This window comes from Giraffa tippelskirchi, chromosome 5, assembly GCF_054371585.1.
Source record: "Giraffa tippelskirchi isolate mGirTip1 chromosome 5, T2T-mGirTip1v1.2.pri, whole genome shotgun sequence".
NCBI lineage: Eukaryota > Metazoa > Chordata > Mammalia > Artiodactyla > Giraffidae > Giraffa > Giraffa tippelskirchi.
Genome location: NC_137279.1, coordinates 56,673,141 through 56,696,801, shown reverse-complemented (window position 1 = coordinate 56,696,801; position 23,661 = coordinate 56,673,141). Strand labels below are relative to the sequence as shown.

The 23,661-nt window shown below is 43.7% G+C and overlaps 1 protein-coding gene across 2 annotated transcripts in view; it reads left to right on the top strand.

The window, feature by feature from the left end:
* Positions 1–9,733: 9,733 nt before the first annotated feature.
* TGFB2 (transforming growth factor beta 2) overlaps positions 9,734–23,661 on the top strand; it is an 89,168-nt gene continuing 75,240 nt past the window's right edge. For both annotated transcript variants that reach the window (XM_081485768.1, XM_081485766.1), the window contains exon 1: positions 9,734–10,707. In XM_081485768.1, coding sequence (XP_081341894.1) covers positions 10,362–10,707 — 346 coding nt within the window. In that variant the 5' untranslated portion in view covers positions 9,734–10,361. The remainder of the gene's footprint in view (positions 10,708–23,661) is intronic.

Below are 23,661 nucleotides of genomic sequence, written 5' to 3'. Positions count from 1 at the left end.
ATGATGAATGAAGCTATATTTACACGGAATATTTTTAGAAATACCAGTATTGTTAAAAATGATAAAAGGCAAAATTTTGGAATCAAAACTAAGTTCAGAGTTCAGTTTGGACTTTTATTAAGCCACGTGTCCTTGCAAAAATGTCAAAACTTTCTGAGGCTAGTTTGTAGCTTAGGCTTCCCTCGTGGCTCAGACAGTAAGGAATCCACCTACAATGCTGGAGACCTGGGTTCAGTCCCTGGATTGGGAAGATCCCCTGGAGGAGGGCATGGCAGCCCACTCTAGTATTCTTGCCTGGAGAATCCCCATGGACAGAGGAGCCGGGTGGGCTACAGTCCATGGGGTCACAAAGAGTCAAGACACAAATGAGTGACAAAGCACAGCACACATGTGGCTCAGGCACAGGGATCCATTTGTTTACATTGGAGGGACTGGAATAATGCACGCACAGCGGCTGTCTAGCATAGTGCTTGCTCCGTAGTACGGAGAGTCTGAAGAAACAGAATTATGTAGTTGGAGAACTAGGTGCTGTACATGTAGATACGGTATTCATTTCTGATCTATGTAATCGTAAGTATTCCTCTTCTGGATAATGAGTTCCCCCCATAAAAGTTTAAAGCCTTGCAGATAGTAGGCACTTGTGAACACCCAGTAGTTCTACTTCTAAAAACCTGCCACGGGAAAAAATCTCAATTTTCTCAAGAAAATGCTGTGTGAACAATATGATAGCATTATTTTTAACAGCAACAAATTACAGACAACAAATTCAGTGAAAGGAGGATACATACAAATGTCAGTCAACTATGGTAACGTCCACGTGTGTGCTACTATTTAACATGAAGGCTGTGAAGACTGGTGAAATCACATGTCAAGAATGCATGTAGACCAAAAATGTAAGATTAATAGCATTATGGCTAGCTTAAGTACATTTTTCGATTGCCAGAAGTTCATTAGATGAATATAAGAACATAATGCGTTCTCTTTAAGAAAATAACTTTTGACGGTCTGAAAAGACAAGTTTCACACTGAGTACCAAGATTCTGACATTTAAATGAGCGCCTAAGACATATTTACTGCCCAATTCAGCTGTTCCAGAACCCACACTCTAAATACTGTCTTAATACAACATTCTAAGGGTTGACAGTTGTTGTTTTAGTTGCTAAGTCGTGTATGATTCTTTGCCTCCACATGGACTGTACCGTGCCAGGCTCCTCTGTCCATGGGATTTCCCAGGCAAGAATACTGAACGGATTGCCATTTCCTCCTCCAGGGGATCTTCCCGATTCAGGGATCAAACCCGCGTCTCCTGCTTGGCAGGCGGATTCTTTACCACTGGACAGATGCAATTGATGACTGCATCAACCCTTCAAATATGAGTTGGATCAGAAAAAGTGATAACAGCAAATCTTTATACAGTAATTACCGTGTTCCAGATACTGTCTAACAAGTTCTAATACCCTTAACTCATCCAGTCTGTCTTCCTATAACCTTGTGAAGGAGGTGCTGTTATTATCCCCAACATACAGTTAAGGAAACAGGCAGTAGGTTAAATAACTTGCCCCCGTAATACAATCTGATCCAAGTTCCAGTCATAGACCCAGTTAAACACAACAATGACATACTCACATTTTAGATGTTAATGTCTTAAAGAAAATGAGTTTCTAGAAATTTGTACTTTGTTCCAGGGAAAAAAAGCATATTACATTTTTCAGTCTCATATACTCATGACATAAACGTATGGCTAGTGGAAGGTAGGGGTGGACAACACATATCAAAAGGCATTTTCCTGGGCGTTAAGCAATTTAAAGATAGGCTTTATTTTGGTTGCTACTGTCAGTTTATTATCCAAGGTGCTATTGGAGAATTTATTATAGATCTTGTTTGAGTATGTCTGACAACTAAAACTTTACTATCTGATTATCTGGATGCTGCAGAAATGGAACCACCTCAACTATTAGAGTGGATTAGTTCCCTGGTCTGTAGCTCCTTTTATACTAAAATATGATATATTGCCCATAACTCTGGTTGTTATACTTTATAACATTAGATGGCTCATGAAAGTGTAAGGGCTGACATTTTTGCTATTAAGAATTTAGATATTCAAACTGTGCTTTCAGGGTAGATTTTAGTTTAGAATATTATTGGCTAGGAGATAACAGGTAACTACAACTTTATAATTTTTCCTCTAGAAAAAAAGTCAATGGAAAATATTCTTGAGGTGAAGCTTAGTTGCAGTTTTCTTTTTAAATTATAGCCCAGTGACATTGTATGATTGTTTAATAGGCTGTGATGAAAACATCCAGGGAAATTGAGCATGTCAGTTTTCTCCATAAATAGAAAGTTGTGAGACATACCGCTTTTTTCCTCTAGGTGGCATGAGTTAGGCTCTCATTGAATTAACTGAATTTTTTTTCTTTTTTCCCCCCTCAACAACAGGAGTGTTGATTCCATTTAATTGTTGTAACTGGTCACATAACCAGATTGATCTTATAACAATATGTAGTTTAGTGACTGTAAGTAACTTAATTAACAAAGACTTCTTAAAAAACAAAACTTGTTATCTCTAATAACTAGGTAACTAAAATCATTTTTCTGTATTGCTGAAGTCTCTCTGCCTCCTAGCATGCACTCTTTTCTGAATTTATTTATTTGGTCTTTGGTAAACAGCTTGCCATTTGATAGGAACTGTAAAGATCTGCCTTTGTACTTGGAAAGACATAGAGATATAGCTGAAACAATCCAAAAAGAAACCAGAAATGTAGGTGGTGCAGTTCCCAGGTGTCCCTGGTTTTGTTACAGCCTTTACTGTTTACTAAACTGGAAAGATCAACATGTAAAAAGTCAGTAATGACATGACCCGGAAGCAGCAAATGACACAAACATTTTGTTCTTTTTTTCTGTCCACTAAAATGGGAAGAGGACACTTTATTTTTACCTTGCAGATTCTTTCTCTGTTGTTCACTTTCCAAAATTTAAAAATGAGTTTGGCTGTACCCAGAACACAAGAAACACTTGTTAATCCCCAGTCATTTTCATCTCCATCCTCTTCTTCCTGTCCATGTGGCAGATGGGCTTTCATTGAGCTCAGAAGAATCTTGACCAGTTACCTTTCAGAGGCTTCATCTTGGGAGTGATGCATGTTTATATAAATGCTACAATCATACAATTCAGCATTTTCAAATTATAGCTCTCATAGTGATTACTAGAATCAGTAGTGTAAGCAAAGAAAAAAAAAAAGGCTTGAAAATATGCAAAATACTGATATATCATTCTTGTAACTGAGAAAAGGTGAAAATTTAACTGATGCATTGTTACAGGTTCACATTTGAAGGTAGCTTCATTTTAGGGTGACAGCCTGGGACAGTCCTGGTTTCCTCGTGTTGTCCAATGTGTTGATGAAAAGCATCCTCTTCACCCTTGAAGGTATTTGGGTTTGTGTGATGAATTATACTGTTGCCCTCAATATAAGGACTAACCTTTTCTGAAACTTGAAACAAACATCAGGAAAAGTTTGTGGCCCTTAGTCTCCATTTTTACAAGCCATTACTACCATATGGCTTTGCTTTCTACAATACTTATTAAAATATATTTACACTGCTTTTTAAAGGACTAGTTTGATAGTCCTTTGCTAGTTCTTCCTTCTAATGTTTAAAAAAACTACATCCAGGTTTTCTGTCTGTGTGCAATTGCTATTGCCTGTTGGTTCTTGTTTTATTTTCATTTTTTTAATTGCAGGATAATTGAAGCAGCAGAAAGGTAAGGCTTTTGAAATATGGTTGGTACCTTTGCTCATGGAAATTTACACATTCAAATTTTTCCACAATCTATGAAGCCCACACTCTAGGACACCATTTATTTAAAAACTATTTATGTTAAATGATAAAAATTCCACTTTATGTTGTCCTACTCATTTTAATTATGAGAATATCATTCTATTTTTCTCTTATCCTTTGCCTTTTCTTTTCCTTCCTCATTTTTACATTTTTACTTTGTTCATACTACTCTGTTACCCTTTTCCCCCAGCAGCCTAATTCCAGTCTCTTGCTTTGTGAAGAGTCTGGGGACTGCTGACCTAGTGCAGTCAGTGAAATATGAGCGGAGATTCTGTAAAGGCAAGTGTCAAACCCTGCCCTAAAAACTAAGGAAAACTCTGCTGCTGGCTTCTTTTGATCAGCATTAGTGTTTCATCAAGCACATATCCATATTTTACTATATGACCACTGTCGCCATAATGTTCACTTACTTGTATCTATCACTCAATGCTATTCATTGATATCAGTCACCAAGCGCTATTTTAGTGGCTGAATTGCACCCGGGATAAGAACCAGAGTAACCAGAATCTCTGGCTGATTTCTGTAAGCCCTGGCATTGACAGGAGACAGGCCTCTGGAGATTTGTTGGAAATCCGTTGTTGGAAATATGGAACTGAAGAAAACGTACAGATGGAAGGGCCCCAAAGCCACCAGAAGTAATCCATCAACTAATCACAGTTCCAGGGTGTAAGACCAGTGTTCCCACAGTGCATCATCAAAGTGCGAGGAGTTTATCTCTTTAAAACCTCACAACCTACTGATATGCTCTCCTTTCCCTTGTCCCTGTCTCCTGAGTTCACCCCTTATCTTTTACCACCTCTGATCTTCTCTTTCAGCTCTTCTCCTCCCTACCAGTGTTCCTCCTTCATCCTATATCACTTCTTTCTTAAGATAAACCTGTAGACACAGAATGGAAATGATAATTGGATGATTTTTCTTGGGGAAAAAAAAAACTATATCATTTCATTATTTTGAGAGCAAAAACTTGCATAGACATGTATGCAGAACATGAGACAAAACATGGTATGGACCAAAAAATTGTTTTTGAATCGTGTTACTAAAGATAATGGCAACCCATTCCAATATTCTTGCCTGAGAAATCCCCTGGACAGAGGAAGCCTGGGAGGCTACAGTACTTGGGGTCTGTAGAGTCAGATTCTGCAGAGTCAAACACAACTTAGCAAGTAAACAAGACAAAACCAAAGATAAAAGTTAGAACTTAAAAAGGCTTTTGGTATGTCTTCACACTAAAGAGTTATTTTGCATTTATCAAGTAACTATTGAGAGTAAAATATAATCAATTACATTAGCTCCATATATTTCTTTTCTGTACCTCCTGGTTTTTAAGGCTTGAAACCATTGGGGAAGTTTTCAGAATTGTTACAAATGAAGTTATTCTTCCACCAGACTTAGGAAGGACCTACTAGGTTATAAACTCTTGTCTGTGATCCTTAGGGGTAAAACTCCTCTGTAGGGGTGAGTAATTGTTTTGACATCAAGCATTTGTTTAGGGTCTTGTAGGAACTGCACATAAGTTAAATGAATAGACCCATTAATGAGCAGAGCAAGGCTAGCGGTTGAAACAGCTGTACCCTCTACTGCTCTGATATGGAAAACAATTCTATTTTAGGGTGTTAAATAATAAGAACTTAAACTGGAATTTGGACTTAATTGGATTTTGGTAATCACTTTGTGTTCTATTCACCATAGAAAAAAGTGTATTTTGTTATCCTTTCTTCCTATAACTAGTAGGGGCAAAATATCATAACATTTAAAATAACAGTGAGCATGTGCTTATAGAAACTGCATGGAAGCACTGCCATGAAGCAAATTCTTATCAGCATCTTCCCTGGCTTTTTCATCCTATTTATACTGGGGAAGGATCTGACAAATTGAAGCTGTAAGAGGATACAAAAATGGTCGCTAACATTTAATGAACACATATTAAGTGCCAGGTTGTGTTAGAAGCTCTCTAGGTACCTTGTGTAATTCACAATCATCTTATGTTCTTGGTCGCTGTGTGTTGTCCCCATTTCATAGATGAGGAGACTAACACAACATGTCTGAGTAACTTGTCCAGGATCATAAAGCCAGAAAGTGACAGATATTTGAATCCAAGAAAACTCTGGAACCTACCTTTTTTTTTTTTTTTTTTTTACCATAATGCTCACCTAACTCCTTGAGGGCATCAAGATGGTCTGTGGAGGTTAAATACCCATATGGCTATGGTAAACTGGGGAGACAGCTCTTGAAGTCTTACCTGTTGCATCTTCAAGGGATCGCTCACCTGAGTGATAGAAAGGGGCTCCTCCTCCTGCTACACTCAAGACACTGCTCAGCCACACTACACTTACGAACCCCTCCATTGTCCTCCCTTCTTAGGCTTTGGAAGTACTAAAAGTAGCCTCTTATGAATAGGCCAGGAGTCTAAGGAGTTGTTAAGTAAGCAATATGTGTTCAACAAACTAAATATTATGGACAAAAGTGTGTGTGTTTATATTGGGAAGGGGGTTGTCAGAAGGATTTATGGCTTGTTTTCCTAGCAGTGATGGAGATGGACTTTTGCTGCTTTATCCACACTGGAATCTAAATCCACTTAACTTCAGGTGCGTTTGCATTTTTATCTTGGAGGTAGTCTCCCTAATTTGAGGGGAGGCTGAACCTATGTCCTTGGCAGAGTATGGTGCCTGAGGTAACCAGCGCCTTCCAAAGCCACATCTTCACTCAGTCACTCCTGCTTTATTGTTCTGTCATTGCCCCCAGCGTAAGGATATTCAGTTTTCCTCATTTGTGTCTAGCTAGATTAGAGCAGTTTGCAAACTTAACTCAAAGGGATGACAACTTGATGAAACTGCTAGCCCCATGGTAAGGCCTCTAATTTGCTTTGACTATTGGAATTGTAGCTGGTTGTCTTAACTCCTTTCAAGCTGCTTCAATTTGCAGCTGACCTAAAGAAAGGATTTATATGTAATTTTCAGAATTACTCAGAGTGGGTTGGAACCATTCCTTTATGTCAGAGTTTTCCGATGTGTTTTAATAGGGGAAAATCCCATGTCCACAGGAGTTCAGAATATGCTGGGTTAAACAGGTTTGTTTTCTATAAGAGTCTCAGCCTTTAACATGGTGGGAAATATGAACCAGTGAGAGGGCAACAGTACCCAGTATCTCCTAAACTTAACTTCACTACAGAATCCTTGTTTATCAGACATGTTCTGGAACCAGTGCTTCTTAGAAATACATAGTGGGTAAGAGCCTGGAAATGGATTCTGTTCACAAAATCCAGCTCTGCTTCTTATTGAACAAAGGACTTAGCCTTTCTATACCACAGTCTCTTCATCTGCAAAATAGAGATGATAATAAAAATACTTGAGAGTGTCGTTGTGAAGATTAAATGAACATATACATCTAAGGATCTACTGGCTTCCCTCGTGGATCAGACAGCAAACAATCCGCCTGCAATGCAGGAGACCTGTATTCAGTCCCTGGGTTGGGAAGATCCCCTGGAGGAGGGCATGGCAGTCCACTCCAGTATTCTTGCCTGGAGAATCTCCATGGACAAAGGAGACTGGCAGGCAGTAGTCCATGGGGTCGCAAAGAGTAGGACACGACTGAGTGACTCAGCACAGCACAGCACATTACTAAGTGTAAAATGTATCTGCTACTGTTACTACAGCTATTTAACTCTCTAGTTACTAATGATATAGACCCCACACACATGGCAAGTTTAAATTCCAAAAGTTAGAGAAAGTTCCTTGTGACCTTTCTGTAATAAAAGGAACATCTAAACTACAGAATGATATAGTGGCTTTGAGTCTGGGGGAAAACTCAACAGTTTCCAGTTTAAATCATCTGTCTAGTCGGTATGGCTATAGTCATGGTGAAATGAAAATGTTTTTTGAGTAAAGGTAAAAGAAAAAGGGAAAAGTGAACAGTGGTAAACATTTTTATTCATCTCATTTGGACTAGGTTGAAATAGAAAATGTGAAGTTATGAGTAGTGTATAACAGCAGACATCAAACACTTAAAACCCCAGCTTCCTGGATATATGCTGTGGAAAAAATGAAGTTGGTCACTCAGGTCTAGCTGGGGAATAAGGTGAAGAGAAAGCCTTCGGCAGCAAATTAAGAGGATATCCATTCATTCAAACAGCAAAATAAATGCAACTCATTCTCTGGGTGCACAAGATAAAGTTCTGTTTCAAGTGCAGAACCAGGCTGTGAACAACAAACCATAATAAGCTTTAGGACAGAGGTACCAGCATGGGTGCTGTGGAATCTCAGAATATGACTCCACTAAAAGACCCTGATGCTGGGAAAGACTGAAGGCAAAAGGAGAATAAGGTGGCAGAGGATGAGAAGATTAGGTAGCATCACCGACTCAATGAACATGAATTTGGGCAAACTCCGGGAGATAGTGTTGGGGAAGGAAATGGTAACCCAATCCAGTGTTCTTGGCTGGAGAATCCCAGGGACGGGGAGCCTGGTGGGCTGCCGTCTATGGGGTCGCACAGAGTTGGACACGACTGAAGCGACTTAGCAGCAGCAGCAGCAGCTGGGAGATTGTGAAGGACAGGGAAGCCTGGCAGCTGCAGTCCATGGGGTCGCAAAGGGTGGAACATGACTTAGTGACTGAACAACAAAGAAGGTGGAGTTTGGATGACTTATCTCAGGGGCTGGCCTGGCCCAGAGTCAACTGTTTGATGCTCATTTGCCTAAGTGTGTGTGGGATGTGTGTGTGTGTGTACAATATATAAGGGAAGACTTGCTTCTAGAGCAAGTGATCCCATCTGGGAAGCCGTGAGCAAGCCACACGAAGTAAAAATGGGAGGCTTGATCGCCTGTCCTTCACCAGACGGGTCCAAAATGACTATATAAAGTAAATACCATAAATCACTGTTGTCAGGGCGCACACTGCACCTCCTCCCTCCCTGCCCCTCAGCCATCCTCATTTCCACACCCCCTCAACGGTTCAGGGAGAGCTCGTGGTCTAAGTAAACGAGAGGACTCCTGACTGTAATCCTAGCACGTCACTTTGTTGAAGGCAAACACGTGGTTCGGGGAGAACTTATAAATCTCTCCTCCCAGGCAGGATCGTGATGTTATCTGCTGCCAGCAGAAGGTTCGCTCTGAGGGGAGCTCCAGAAGCTCCCGACGAGAGAGAGACAGAGACAGGGAGAGAGAGAGAGGTCAGCCAGAGAGATATAGAGGGACCGAGAGAGAGGCAGAAAGGAAGAGACACACAGGGAAGGGCGAGAGCGCAAGTGAAGGAGGCCCGGGGAGAGGGATGGAGAGCTAGGATAACGGTCTAGGGAGCCATTCGGGAGCAAACCGAGGGGGCTGCCCGGCTGCAGAAAGGAGAAAGCAGGAGAGGACCTACTGCGGGCTGCCAAGTGCCTGCTGCCCTAAGCGAGAAAAGCCCACGTGGGAGAGAAACCAGGCGAGGGTGGGACGGGGTAGGAGCCCGAGGGAACCCCTTCGCCACCCCCTAGGAATAAAACTCCCCCGCCGGCGCGTCGCCGGGCTGCCGCTGCGGTCCACGGGCGGCGAGAGCCACGGCGGCGGCCGCCGCTCGCCTGTTGCCGGGTTGGCGTTTGGAGCGAGAGCAGAAGGAGGAGCAGAAGGAGGGAGCTGGAGGCCGGACGCGTTCGCCAGCAGCGGCGGCGGCGGCAACGTGGAGTGAGCGGGCGGGTCGGCGCGCCGGCCGGGGTGTCGGCCCCCGCGCGCAGCTCCGGGAGCAGGATCCTCGCCGCCTCCCTGCGCGGCCTCCGCGGCCCGCGCCGGACCCGGCCGAGTCCCGGGCGCCGAGCGAAGCTCTCCCGCCTCCCCGCCGCGGGCCGGGCTCGCCCCCAGCGCGCGCACCCGGGCGCGCGCGCGCCCACACTCACACCACACACACTCACACGCACACTCACACACACACTCACACACGTGTGCGCTCCTCCGCTCCGGAGCTGCTGCCGCTCCTGCTCTCAGCGCCGCAGTGGAAGGCAGGGCCGCGCCGCGCCGCTCCTTCTTGAAATATATAAATTGGAGCCGGCCGGCCTCGGCCGCCCCCCTGACAGCGCGGCTCGCGCCCCTCCCGCCGGCGCGCCTGCTGCCAGCCCCGGGACCTTTTCATCTCTTCCCTTTTGGCCGGAGGAGCCGAGTTCAGATTCGCCACTCCGCACCCGAAACTGACACACTGAACTCCGTTTCCTCCTGCTAAATTTATTTCTGCCTAATAGCCACTCGTCTCTTTTTTCCGCCCCCCCTCCCCTCCATCTCGTCGCTCCAAGAAAACTTTTGCCGACTCCCTCAAGCGCAGGTTCCCCCTGCCCGTCGTGTATTAATATTTCCACTTGGGGAACGACGTTGCCTTTTCTTTTGAAAGGAATTCAAGCAAGATACCTTTTTCTCTCGGACATTGACTCTCGATTGTTTGCAAAAGTTTCGCATAAAAAAAAAATCTACCTGATCTGTACTTTGAGAGTTGCTAGGTTTTTTTTTTTTCTTCTTCTTCTTCTTACTTTTTTACTTAAAAGAAAAAAAATTTTTTTCCACCTTTAAAAAAATGCACTACTGTGTGCTGAGCGCGTTTCTGCTCCTGCATCTGGTCACGGTCGCGCTCAGCCTGTCTACCTGCAGCACGCTCGACATGGACCAGTTCATGCGCAAGAGGATCGAGGCGATCCGCGGGCAGATCCTGAGCAAGCTGAAGCTCACCAGCCCCCCAGAAGACTACCCCGAACCCGAGGAGGTCCCCCCGGAGGTGATCTCCATCTACAATAGCACCAGGGACTTGCTCCAGGAGAAGGCGAGCCGGAGGGCGGCCGCCTGCGAGCGCGAGCGGAGCGACGAGGAATACTACGCCAAGGAGGTTTACAAAATAGACATGCCGCCCTTCTTACCCTCGGAAAGTAAGTACCGCTCTTCGCTTCCATTCCCCGGGGCTTAGCGCTGCCCAAGGCTTCCAGAACCGCAGCCACTCCAGGGATCGCCCTGCCCTCTGGGGTCCCCGGCTCGCTCCTTCCCCTTCTCTGGTACTCCGTCCCACCCACCTCCTTGCCAGTTGTGTGCTTGAGAACATTAGGATTTAAAACGTGGACTTGCGACTTTATTTTCTCCATTTCTCCCCCCCCCCCAATGCCCCCGTCCTTTATAAGGCGTTATTCTCTCTCTCTCTTTTTTTTCTCTCTTGCCTGGAATTCTCGACTCTGCCACCGGCTAGGAGTCAGCCCTCCTCTGTCAAACTCCAGGCGCTCCCCCGGGCCGAGTTAAACCGGGAAACCTCGGTGGGTTTGTTTTCTTTGCTCCGATTGGCCTGGAGCCCGCTGAACTGGGGCACGAAGGGTTAAAAAAAAAAAAGTGGCTCAAAACGAGCCTCACCGGAAGGCGCCCCATTCCGTGCCGACCTATCAGCTGATTCCGCGAGCCTTCCCTATTGTCTCTAACTCCCCGAAAAATGTCAGCATCGCCAAGACGAAACCCGATCTGGCGACCCCTCCAAAAACCTACCTCCAACCCCTTCAATTAGTGAATCTCTGACCTCGACGGGGTGTTTACATCCCCCCGCCCCCGCCAAGGCGAGATCTTGTAACCACGTCCCCTTTTGATTTCACCTGGAATGGTAGAGAGGACAGCTTCGTTTCTGACTAAGTTTAAAAGAGTTTTTCCTTCTTTTTTTTTTTTCCAGAATCCTCTCAAACCTGCCTTCTTAAACTCGCCGGTGTAGCAAATCCTTTTTCTTAGGCGTTTATCGTTTATCTTTCTCACTCTGGAGCCCGGTGTTCCCTGCCCTTTCATAGGCTTCCTGCAGTCACTTCGTTGCATTCCTGAATCTCAGCGTAGAAGACAGCCGATTTTTTTTTTTTGAACTAGCTTCTCTGAGGGCAGTGTCCTCAAAACCAGCTGGCATACAGTAGCCATGGAAGTGAAATGATTTATTGTTGGAGTTCCTTGAGGGGGGAAGGGAAGAGGGCAGTTAGCTTAGAATGATTTCCAAGTTCTTAAAATAAAAAAGAAAAAGAAAAGAAGAAGCATATATTGATACCTGAGAGGGTTAAATACCAGGAAGAAGAAAAAGAAAGAAAGAAAGAAAAAAAAAAAAAAAACACCTCTAACTTTTGCGTATTCCAAATCCCAAGTCGTACGCTTTTCATTGGTTGCCCATTTCTCTCCGCCCCTTTTCATGCCCTATATACTCTCTGGCTGCCTTCATAAAGTCTCTGTGTCTTGCCTACAGAGATAATATGGCCATCTTGGTAATTTTATCCTAGCGGTTCTAATTGCAGGGTGGTGCTTTTCTTTTTGAATATTTATATTTAGTTTGACAAGTCGTAGTTCCGGGACTTGCCATGTCTTGTATCTAATGGTCTCAGAATATCGGCTGACGTATACAACCCCAATCTTCCTGGCGACCTCTGTTTTGCTGCAGCATCATCTCTTGTTTAAGAGCAGGAGATCCTGGCAAGGGGGGCGATTTTATTATTGTAATTATGGCACCATTCACCACAGTGGTGATAATATACAATCCATCTTGGTGATGCCGGGCGGGGGGAGGGGGGTAAGAGGGGTGGGAGGAAGGAAAGCTTTCTACCTGGGGTGGAGCCCTGAAGATATTAGGTAAGAAAGTTCATTGTAATTAGTCCAAAATCATTGAGACCCAACAGGGAGTTGAGTCAGTTTGCTTTCTCTAGCACGTGCGATGTTCTACTGGAATTTGGGCAGGCAGGCAGTTATGTTATGTAGAATCAGAACAAGCCAACCCTTCAGTGTTTACCTGCAACAGCTTTAATGAACTGCTGGTATTTTCATAACACAGAGGAGGTCTGATCTCTTCCTGAGATAGGTGTGGAGAGAGCAAGTTACCCAAGAGGGTGTTCATTCTTTCAAACCCTCTTCAATCTCAGGAATTGAGATGATCCCACTCGGTATCATAATCATCACCAAACTGGAAAAATTCTCAGATTATTAGGATTTCAGAGGTTGGCATTAAAGATGGATGTGTGGATTCCCTTCTGTTTCCACTCCCAGCTACCAAAGAAATTGAAAACCTCTGATCAGCACAGGATAAAATATACACTATCAGTTTTCCTACAAAGAATGCAGGCTTCTTAAAGCCTGAAAGGAAGTTTAGGAGCAGAAAGTCTTATTAATAGCAGATTTGATACTACTGTGCTAAGACTGTGGATAATTTTATAGAAAGTAGGTTAACTGATTTTCCAGCACTTTCTAGCTATACTGGAATATAGAGAACCCTTCCAAAAAAAAAAAAGGAAGAAAAGAAAAAAAAAAATCACTCCACCATATTTTTTAAAGGGCAAATTGAAAGGACAGCATTGGCTTATATACCAAGTCTCCCTCCCTCTTTAGGACTGTTCCGCCTAACTTTTAACTCGGTCCTCTCTGAAGCTGCTGTGGGGAGGGAGTGTGCCTGTCATTTCTCAAAGGGAATCCGAGGAGGGTCACGAGCCCCAGGGATGGAGGCATGGGAAAGATCACTGGTTCATTTTTTACCACCAACTTATTAGCGTTCAGGGAGTGACTTCGACTCAAATATTACAAATATGCTCTAATTATACTCAATGAGCTATATATCATCACAGATTCTTGATAGTCCTTTGCAGGACATTTTATACAGTTCAGACGAATATTTTTAGCAATGTGGAGTTTTAAAAGTAAAAATATAAGAGATATTGTATATGCCTTGAGGCATATTTTGTCTTAAATATTATCCTTGGACCGGTGTACTATGTAAATACAGTAAATATGAATAGAACTGGCCAGGTGCCAATCTCCTAGGATGAATTTTAGTCAAGAAAGTATTTATGGGTTATAAATAATACTGTGTCAACATTTGAAGAAGGGGTCTGATTAGTTTTGAATTTATTTGTATTGATCTTTTCACATGCTGTTAGTTTAAGGCTCAAAGTCGAGTTATGCTAAGGTTTACTCACACTTTACCCAGTGGGAATTAGCGGACTTCTCATCCTTTGACAATCCACTGAAACCTCAAGGCACATCTATTCCAAAGACACTGTACTATGCTTTAGAAATTTAGAGTGATTCCACTTAATGGAGTAAGAATCCAAATGATTAACAATTGAAATATGTAGACGCTTGGACAGTCAAAAAAGGAAAAAGGACGAGACAAAACTTTTTTTTTTTCTTTTTCTCCTCTCTTTCCCATGTAACAAATTTCAGGCAGGTGTTGTGGTTCTTATTGTGATTTTACCGCTCTTGCTATCCCCACCCTCAGGGAATGTTTGGCAATGTCTGGAGGCATTTTTGGATGTCATGACTGGGGATGGAGAGGCCAGGGATTGCTGTTAACCACTCTAGAATGTACAGGACAGGTCGTCTTCCCACTTCCAACCCCCTTACATCAAAAAATTATGGAATTCCCATGTGGAGAAGCCCGGTAACCCTGGGATTTATTTGGGATTGCTAAATTCTGCAGTAGCACCACCTCCAAAGTAATAACCTAAAAACAAAACATCTTTAGGATCAAAAAGACATTAACATGGAATAGACAGATAATCAGTTAAGTTTTCTTAAGTAAATTGGACTATGAATTTCACTCTTTTGTATGGTATATACTATATTATGATGGTCTTAAAGGGCTTAATGAAAGGCATCAAAACTTCCCATTCACTTAGCCTAAGCAGTAGTGTCACCTCACCCATTTGTAACTTCAGTCAGCAGCAGTATGATGTTAGTCAAGACAGAGAAAAAAGAAGTGTGGGATTATCTTGGATTTTCCTTGCAAGGAAAATAAGCAGCTCATGTTCAGGAAGAGTGGAATCTCCAAGCTACGGAATGGAAGAAAGTAAATAATCATGTTGGTTTATTCTGTCATATTGAATTAGATAAACTAAACTGTACAGCCAGAGACATCATGATGAGGTTTCTTTTGTAACTGACTCACATAAATGCTAAACATTTAATACCAGGCAATCTCATTTTCTATTTCCCCTGTAAATTGCCAAGTGAAATCATGGAACATAGAATGGACACAGTAGTAGCACTATGGTTTGGGGCAGGGGTGCAACTTCACATTCTATTCATGGATATATCTTTTCTGTGTATACATTGCTGGTGGTGGTAGTTTAGTTGCTAAGTGATGTCGGAATCTTGCGACCCCATGGACTGTAGCCCGCCAGGCTCCTCTGTCCATGGGATTCTCCAGGCAAGAATATTGGAGTGGGTTACCATTTCCTTCTCCAATACATTGCTGGACTGTCAACCAATTGCCCAATGAAGAAAAATACGAGCAATTGCTAGAATATAGTAGTATTTTTGCTGGATAGTCAGGGATTATTTTTCTTTTCCTTTTATTGAATAATAGTTGATTTATAATATTGTGTTAGTTTCAGGTGTACAGCCAAGTGATAGGGATTTCATTTTTGAAGATTCTCTGTGTGTGGATGTGTGTGAAAGAGAGACACAGAGATCAAAGACAGACTTGAACCTCTTCCCTAGACTTCCCCATTGACTGAGTTATGAATACACAACAGACCAAGTTTTAATTCTCCCACTTGTATTGAATTGCATCATTGCTTGTACTAACTCTAGTGCCTAATTGTGGTCATGTTTAACTTAGCCCACTTCTTCTCTTCCAGGGTTTCCTCTTTCCTTTCTTTTACTTTTCAAAGTCTGGGAAAAGCCCTCAAAGAAATATACTGGTTTTAACTGAAGCAGTTGGGAGGTCTTTGTTGCCAAGGAGGCCGCTCTCCTCTTCTGAGGAGTCCCTACCAACTGGATGGAGGCTGGGCTTTGTCAAGCTGGAGGAGTAGGTGGGGACCCGCTGACCTGGCAGAGGCTACGGGAGCCGGCTGTGTCTCCACAGCGACCCCTGGGGTCTACTCAAGGAACTGCACCTTTTGAATGATGCCTTCTCCCTAGTGAAAAGTTGATGTAACCCAGGCACAGCCTCTTTCATATAAAAAGATATGAAAGAATGACAGATTCTGTTTCCTAGAGGAAACTGAGATGTGAAAAAAGGGCTAATGACTCACTGTTGATCCCATATCAAATCTGGGTTAGAACAGAGGAGGTCACCGACTGCTATGCCTTTTCCCAGAGATTACAACACACTTCAGGCTGCATTTTTAGAAGGTTAGGGAAGAGTGGAGGAGACTGCCCCTGAGGAAGATGTGCAAGCCGACCACTAAGGTGGGACTCTGGGGGTCCTTCTCCCTCCCTGGTCCCACCCACCCCTTTACAAGTTAAGTATTAAGGTGTGTGTGTGTGTGTGTGTGTGTGTGTGTGTGTGTGTGTGTGTGTGCTCAGTCGTGTCTGACCCTTGGCAACCCCATGGACTGTAGCCCTCCAGGTTCTTCTATCCGTAGGGTTTCCCAGGCAAGAATACTGGAGTGGGTTGCCGTTGCCTTCTCCAGGGGAATCTTCCTGATCCAGTTATCGAACCTTCATCTCGTATGTCTCCTGCATTGGCAGGGGATTCTTGGCCACTACTGCCCCCTGGGAAGCCCAGCATTAAGGTGAGCAGGGAGGGGAAAAGCTCTGAAAGCAGCTCCCTCAGCCCTCCTCATGGAGCACTTCCGGTCCTGCTTAGTCCTCCTCTTGCAGCACCTCCGATCCTGAGGGACCCTGGAGAGAGGGTGTGGGTTTCCCAAATGTGTTCATTCTCCCCGTCTGCCGAAGGGTGAGTCTGCTCTGCCCATGCTGAACAGCTTGATGAAACGTGCCTCTGGCCGAGATAAACAAAAGTTTCCATTGTCATTTTGAAACCATATGGTGTGCTTTGTCTTTTAATATTCTTTGAACAAGGATAGTTGTTAACCTAGGAATTCAATGTCCTCCAGGTAGTTTCACTTTAATCACATGCTAGGGACTCTTTGATGGGTTTGTTTAGACTGCAAAGCTTGCTTCCATCCTGTGTTTGAGAGAAATTCGAGTCACGCTGCAACCACAAGCCGGTTTCGGTGGTTGTCACTGATTTTGTTTTTTTTTCTAACCTCCGGTAGGTTAGAACGGCTCTGTGCTGTGACCATCACCTTACTGCCATATGGGCTTGGTGGCCTCAACTCTTCATAAACTCTCCCCGTTGACCTCTTCCCCACAGGCTCTAGATTGCCTTCCTGCTCTCTCTTCTGGAATACCTGTGTGTAGGGTGGGGAACATCATTGACCCATGCCTCTGTTTCTTCACTTGTAAAGATGAAGAAGATGCTGGCTTCCTAGGGTTGCAAAGGACTGACCATGACCCGTGTAAAGAAGTCCCAAACCCTGCCTCTGGCACTTACTGGACCTTCCTTGCAGGGCACCTATTTTATCACTGATTCCCAAACACCATTGACTTTAAGGTGTACCCTTATTTTATGTGCCACGAAGAAAGAAACATCACTGACAATTGACTATAACATGCCACTGGTTATGAGATATTTAAAAAAAAAGAAAGATTTTTTAAAGATATTCCGATGTGATTAAAAGTAATGCTCTGGGGATCACTCCCACCAGCCCAGGATGTCTCAAAACCTCTATCTCATTCATTTCTTTGTAACTTTTCCTCAGAGGATCTGTTTCCATGGCTCACTTAGATTGGTCCTTAGGTGATTTTTGCCACCTAAGAGGGTGGGGACAGAGACTGGCAGGGCCAGTAATCTAGCATGCCCATCACTGTCTAATCCTAATATAGGAAGGCCTTGAGAATTTTGGCTTTATGGATAAGATCTCAGATATCTTAGATAACATCCAAGACCTTTTAAGGTCTGATCCGTCCTTGCTCAGCATCCTGCCCGCAACTAAATCCTCCCATGAAAACTACTCCAGCCAGATCACCCTCTTTGCCTTTACCCAAAGGGGCCATTTATTTTCCTGCCATCAGGCCTTTGTTTATGTTGTTTCTTCCACTTAGAGAGCCATCTTTTAACACCTTCAAGAATCCTTCGAGGTTTAGTGAGTGCCATCTCCTTATGCAACCTTCTTTGATGTTCCTCGTCATTTTTAATTAGCTCTTCCTCTGCACTCTCACAGTACTGATACTCATCTCTATCTCAGCCTCTTTTCTTTTGCTGCAGGTAAAATCTAGCTGTGTCCTGACCTGTCTTCTTCATCGGTTGGTGACCTACCTCAGAACAAGAACCCACTTGGACTTAGCTATGTTCTTACAGCTTATTGTTTTTGCTCAACCAATACTTAATACATGAATGAGGGTTTCCCTTTAGAGAATAAGACTAAGTCACCAGAAGAAAGATCTATGAGTTGAAAGCATTAATATCAGGAGATGTGGAGAGATGGAAATCTTACCTCGTTATCAGGGAAACCATGCCTGATGGATCTTGTTCCTATGCTAAAGGCAATACCAGGCCTTTCAGAACCACCCAGTTCCTGTTTCCAGTTTCGCAGATAAGAATGAAAATGATGGTGATAATGAGGATGATGAAAGCTAACCCTCAGTGGGTACACACTATGTGCCAAGCATAGTTTTAAATATTTTACATGTGTGCACTTATTTCATTCTCACAAGTAACCCTGTATAGTCCATACGAGTATTTTCCCTGTAACATCTGAGGACATGGCTGTAACTATTTCTATCAGCGATGTCTTATTGAAAGTCAGGCTTTTAGGTATAAGTAATAGAAGCCCTAAATAGAGACCAGGAAATGGAGAGCATGACTTTTCCTGCCCTCTTGAAAAGCGACATAGAACATCCTTGAAAGGGTGGTGACTTTCCTCTCCTGGCAGGAATTCTATTCCTAGAAGCTCTGAATTCTTTCCCTCCAGAAGGCACTATATTTTTGAAGCCTTTTCTACAACCTTGGGTCTTTTTTCTTGTCTTTAACACATTCTGCTTTTATCTCTGCAGGTAGTTGATACAAATACTGTGATCTCTCAAGTCTCTGGTCTTCATCTTGAACTGCCATCATTTCTTTGCAAAACTTTTATAAATTTGATTGGTAGGAGGTTCATCTTGTCTCTTGTTGGGTAAGGCAGGATGGTGTTGTCTAATGAGTACAGGCTTGAGAGCCAGACAGATCCAATCAGTAAAAGAAAGAGAATAAGTAAAAGGGAATTGCACCAGAACAATCTCAGAGGCTGAAAGGGAAAAGGGAGCTTCAAAGACAAGAAGTCCTACTCCAGGCCGATGGAAATTGTTAAAACGTGGTCTTGTCTGGGTGAGCCACCTGGCTGTCTCAGTGCAAGTTATTCAAACTGCCTCATGGACATTTCAGTTGCTTCCTGCTGAGGGGTTTCCCAGGTAGCGCTAGTGGTAAAGAACCTGCCTGCCAGTGCAGGAGACATAGACTTGGGTTTGACCCCTGGGTCGGGAAGATCCCCCTGGAGGAGGAAATGGCAACCTACTCCAGTATTCTTGCCTGGAGAATCCCATGGACAGAGGAGCCTGGCAGCCTACTGTCCGTGGGGGCGCAAAGAGTCTGATACAACTGAAGCGACTTAACACACACTGCTGAATTCAGATCTTGGCTCTGCCATCCATGGCTTGGTGCCTGGGCTACAGCCCTGGCACTTAAGCTGATCTCAGTTTGTTCACTTGTCATGATGAAGATGAGCCCTGCCCCCTAGGGTCGTGGAGGATGGGTGATGATGTGCAAAGAAATTCCCAGTGTAGCTACTTCTGGCACTTAATAGGCTTGCTTTGCAGGGCAGTCATTATGCATTGAATTTCAAACACCACTGATTTCACAATGCACCGTAATTTCATATGGATCCCTGGGTCGAGAAGATCCCCTGGAGTAGGAAATGGCAACCCACTCCAGTATTCTTGAGAATCCCATAGACAGAGGAGCCTGGCAGGCTACAGTCCTTGGGGTCCCAAAGAGTTGGACACGCCTGAAGCGACAGTCCGTAATTTATGCCACTTAGAGCTCTCATTGCCAATTAATTGTAATATGCCATTGTTTCTAAGAGGGTGTCAGGATTTCAGAAGTATTAAAATATGAAAAATACCTAGCATCAGTGAAGTCACATTCATGTTTGTGGATTGGAAAAATAGCGGTCCATGTGTATAAAGCAGAGCGCTCTGTCCTAGAAACACATTGAAAATAAAATTAAAAGGGAGCGTGATATCTGCCCTCAGGAAACATTTCTATTTAGTAAACTTTCAGAGCCTCTGACTGGTAATAGCCACCTCTGGCACCAGAAACAGGAGATCTGCATCCTGGATTCCTCCCAGCTGGAGTGTCTTGCTAGGCATGCTCAGTGCATTAATATCCGGTTTTCTTTTCTTTTTTTTTTTGACATCTCAAGGTGTTGCTAGTTTTTTCAAAGGGAAAACCACTTCATTGGTGTGAGAGGACACTGCTGTCCAAAGGGAATCCAGTTTACTGGGCTTAGGGTCTGTTAGGGGGCTTCCCTGGTGACTCAGTGGTAAAGAATCTGCCTGCAATGCAGGAGACCCTGGGTTGGGAAGATCCCTGGATTGGGAAGGTCCCTTGGAGGAGGGCATGGCTACCCACTCCAGTATTCTTGCCTGGAGAATTCCATATACAGAGGAGCCTGGTGGACTACAATCCATAGGGTCACACAGAGGTGGACACGACTGAAGTGGCTAAGCAGCAGTAGCAGCAGCGGGGGCTGTTAGAAGGAGGGGAGTGCCTTCTGGTGCCCACAAAGCTCGTCTCTGTGGACCAACACCATCCCTTCTTTCTCAGAAATGAGCCCTTGGATTTGGTTCTGCCTGATAAGCTAGAAATGTGGGGCTTAGATGTCCCCTTTAATCACAACAACTTGAGGAACTTAAAGCAAATGGAAAATGCTTTCTGGATGTTGCAAAGCCCAGACCTTCTGAAAATAGTTTGGATGCATTTCCAGCCTCCTCAGGCTGCTGTTTGCTCTCACGCTGGCATGTGGCACACATCTCTGTCCACAGAGAGAGTGTGGCTCTTCCTTCAGGCCTTCCTTGCGGCCTCCACGTGGGTCATTAGAAAGCAGGACGTTCCTGAGGAAGAGACATGGTGTTTCGGAAAGGAGGGTCATGAGGTAACTATGAGCCCGAGTAACACCGGGCTGCTTTTTTGGAGATGTTAAGTTTCAGGAAGCACTGTAGCATCTTTCCAGTCTCAAGGAGGAAAAAGAAAAATGTTGTGACTTTGACCTTGGCTCAGTTCATTTGGCTTTCCCTATCTAACCCACACCACACTGACAGATTCCACATCTGTCTTGACAAGCGTGTTCACAAATAACTGCTCATTCATAACTTCAGGCTGTTGTCACAGTCCTTGTTTGTTACTCCAGCATGTGAATGAGAAGGCAGAGTTTGGTTTTAAGAGAGACATTGATCTCAGAGGAAGAACTGTCTAAAAGAGAAGACAGTTTTTCATGCATTTTAAGGTCACTAAAATATATTATTGCCCATAAATGGGAGTTTTCTAAGAACTATAACCTAATTTTTAAGTTTTGGAGTCATTTCAGTATTGGGAATTCAATACTTCTTAGACCAAATTCAACTAACATTATTCTCTCTAGATCATATGTAGCAGTAACTTTATTATTCCTTCCAATGGTGGTGGGGTTTCTTCTTATGGGATTGTTTATTTCCCTATCTGGGCTCCCCAGGTGGCTTAGTGGTAAAAAAATCTGCCTGCTAGTGCAGGAGACCTAGGTTCAATCCCTGGGTCAGAAGATCCCTTGGAGAAGGAAATGGCAACCCACTCCAGTGTTCTTGCCTGGAAAATCCCATGGACAGAGGAGTCTGGCAGGCTACAGCCCATGGAGTTGCAAAGAGTCGGACACGACTTAGTGACTGAGCACACAGCACATTTCCCTATCCGTTGGCTTCATCTTGTTTTCACTTCTGTTTTGACAACTTAATGACTATGCCATTGAAGTTGTTCTTTCCTTATAATAAACTCCTATCATTAAGTTGCTAGCTGAAAAAGGCCAAAAAAAGAAAGAAAAATAGGTGGGTGACTTAACTCTGATTCGACTTTAGAAGGAGAAAAAAAAAGAAAATCACAGACTGAGGACATGTCTTTACAGAAGATGGATGATTTGGTAAAGGAATTGCCTGCTTGGAAGTCTGTCAGGGCTTTCTGGAAGAAGGATTTCCACATCCAGGCTTGCATCTTAGCATCTGGCTCCGGAAGTTAAGGAGAGAGAAACAGAGCTTTTACCCAGAAATAGCTGGGCAGAACCAAAGGAGAATGATGGCTGTCACCTAAGGTTCTCAGACAGCAGTTCTCACTCAAACTTCAGATTGTTAGGTGTGTTAGTGGAGTTTGCTGTTCATATGTGTGAACTCAGTCCTGAATGGCCACTGTTTCACCTACTGTGCTTTTCACCTCCGTGGAATGAGGTGGCAGCTGTTGGTTTGTCTTGGAGCAAGATATATTTCAGAAGAATTCCACTGTCAGAAAGCATCACCATCAACAATGAAACTATGTGTATAGGGTCAGGTCTAGTTTCATTAATTCTTTGGCAGTTGTACCCGGATTCAAAGCGAGTCTTGAGCCAAACTGACCCCGAGTCATTAGACGTTGGGGATCAGCAGTTTGTAAGAAACCTTTGCTGGGAATCCCCTGAGAGGAGTAGAAACTCCCTGTCATCTCGTGCTGGGAGCGATAACGTTGCCCACTTCTGGAACTGTTGTCATCACGGGAGAGATTTCTGTGTGAAGGATGTTTGTGTGGAGGCTGGGGAGGGGTTGAGGCAGGGACTAATGTGATGTGGAGTTTACTGCAGCATTTTTGCTGCTGCTGCTAAGTCACTCAGATGTGTCTGACTCTTTGTGACCCGATGGAGCCCGCCAGGCTCCTCTGCCCATGGGATTCTCCCGGCAAGAATACTAGAATGGGTTGCCATGCCCTCCTCTAGGGCATCTTCCTGATCCAGGGATGGAACCTGAGTCTCTTGCATCTCTTGCATTGGCAGGTGGGTTCTTAATCACTAGCACCACTTGGGAAGCCCATTTTTAGTGACATTTAACTCCGCTTGAGATGTCATCGCAGCAAGAATGTATTTTTCTCTGGCTAAGAGACACTTTCACACTACATAAAAAGACTAATTACCCAGAACAGACAACCCTTATGAGAAGATCATTTCTCTGTGATCCACCTGATTGGGTTGTTTTGAGGACAAATGAGCTTTTTGTAAAAGGCCTTTCTAACCTCTAGGTCACAAAGGCTATACTAGTGTTTCTTGAATTCTACCAAGCAAAGGGATCGCCTGGAGTACTAGGTGTGGGTTCCTGGAACTTTGTCTCCTACTTTCCATCCAAATTATTATTCAATAGTTTTATTTTTTTTCTTGGCCATGTCTCGTGGCTTGAGGGATTTTAGTTCCCCACCAAGGATCAAAGTGGGGTTCTCAGCAGTGAGGGCGCAGAGTCCTGACCGCTGGACCACAAGGAGTTACCAAAATGATTATTCTTTAATTTCAAGGTGAGCTCCAGGTAACTGCCTCTTGACGAGATGGCCAGGTGATCTCCAAGTAGGTAGCTCAGAAGCACACTCTGGAAACCCTGTGTGTTTAGGTTTGATTGCTTTATTTCTTAGTTGTGCTGTCACAGGCAAAAAGGAGTCCTAGCACTTTTATAGTTAGCTTCATTGTCTTTTAGTTATTTTGTAAATTACTCATGCAAAATTTTAATTCCAGGACTGTTTCTATCTTCTGACTTACCTGAGCCACGCTCCCCCATTATCCATGAGTGAGTATATCCAGGGACTTCTAAAAATGACTGTATCTCTAAGAGTATTCATGTCTCAGATTTTCCCTAGAGTTTCACATTTTAAAAAGCCTTTCACATGGACCCCAAACCTTATTAATAGAAAAAGTTTACCTGTATTATAGTGTGACTTCAAACACATAGATCTTGAAAATTGATTTTTTAAAAAAAAACTAACAGTTACTTTCTTTGGCATAAATCGCCCTTATTTACATCACTTATCCAAT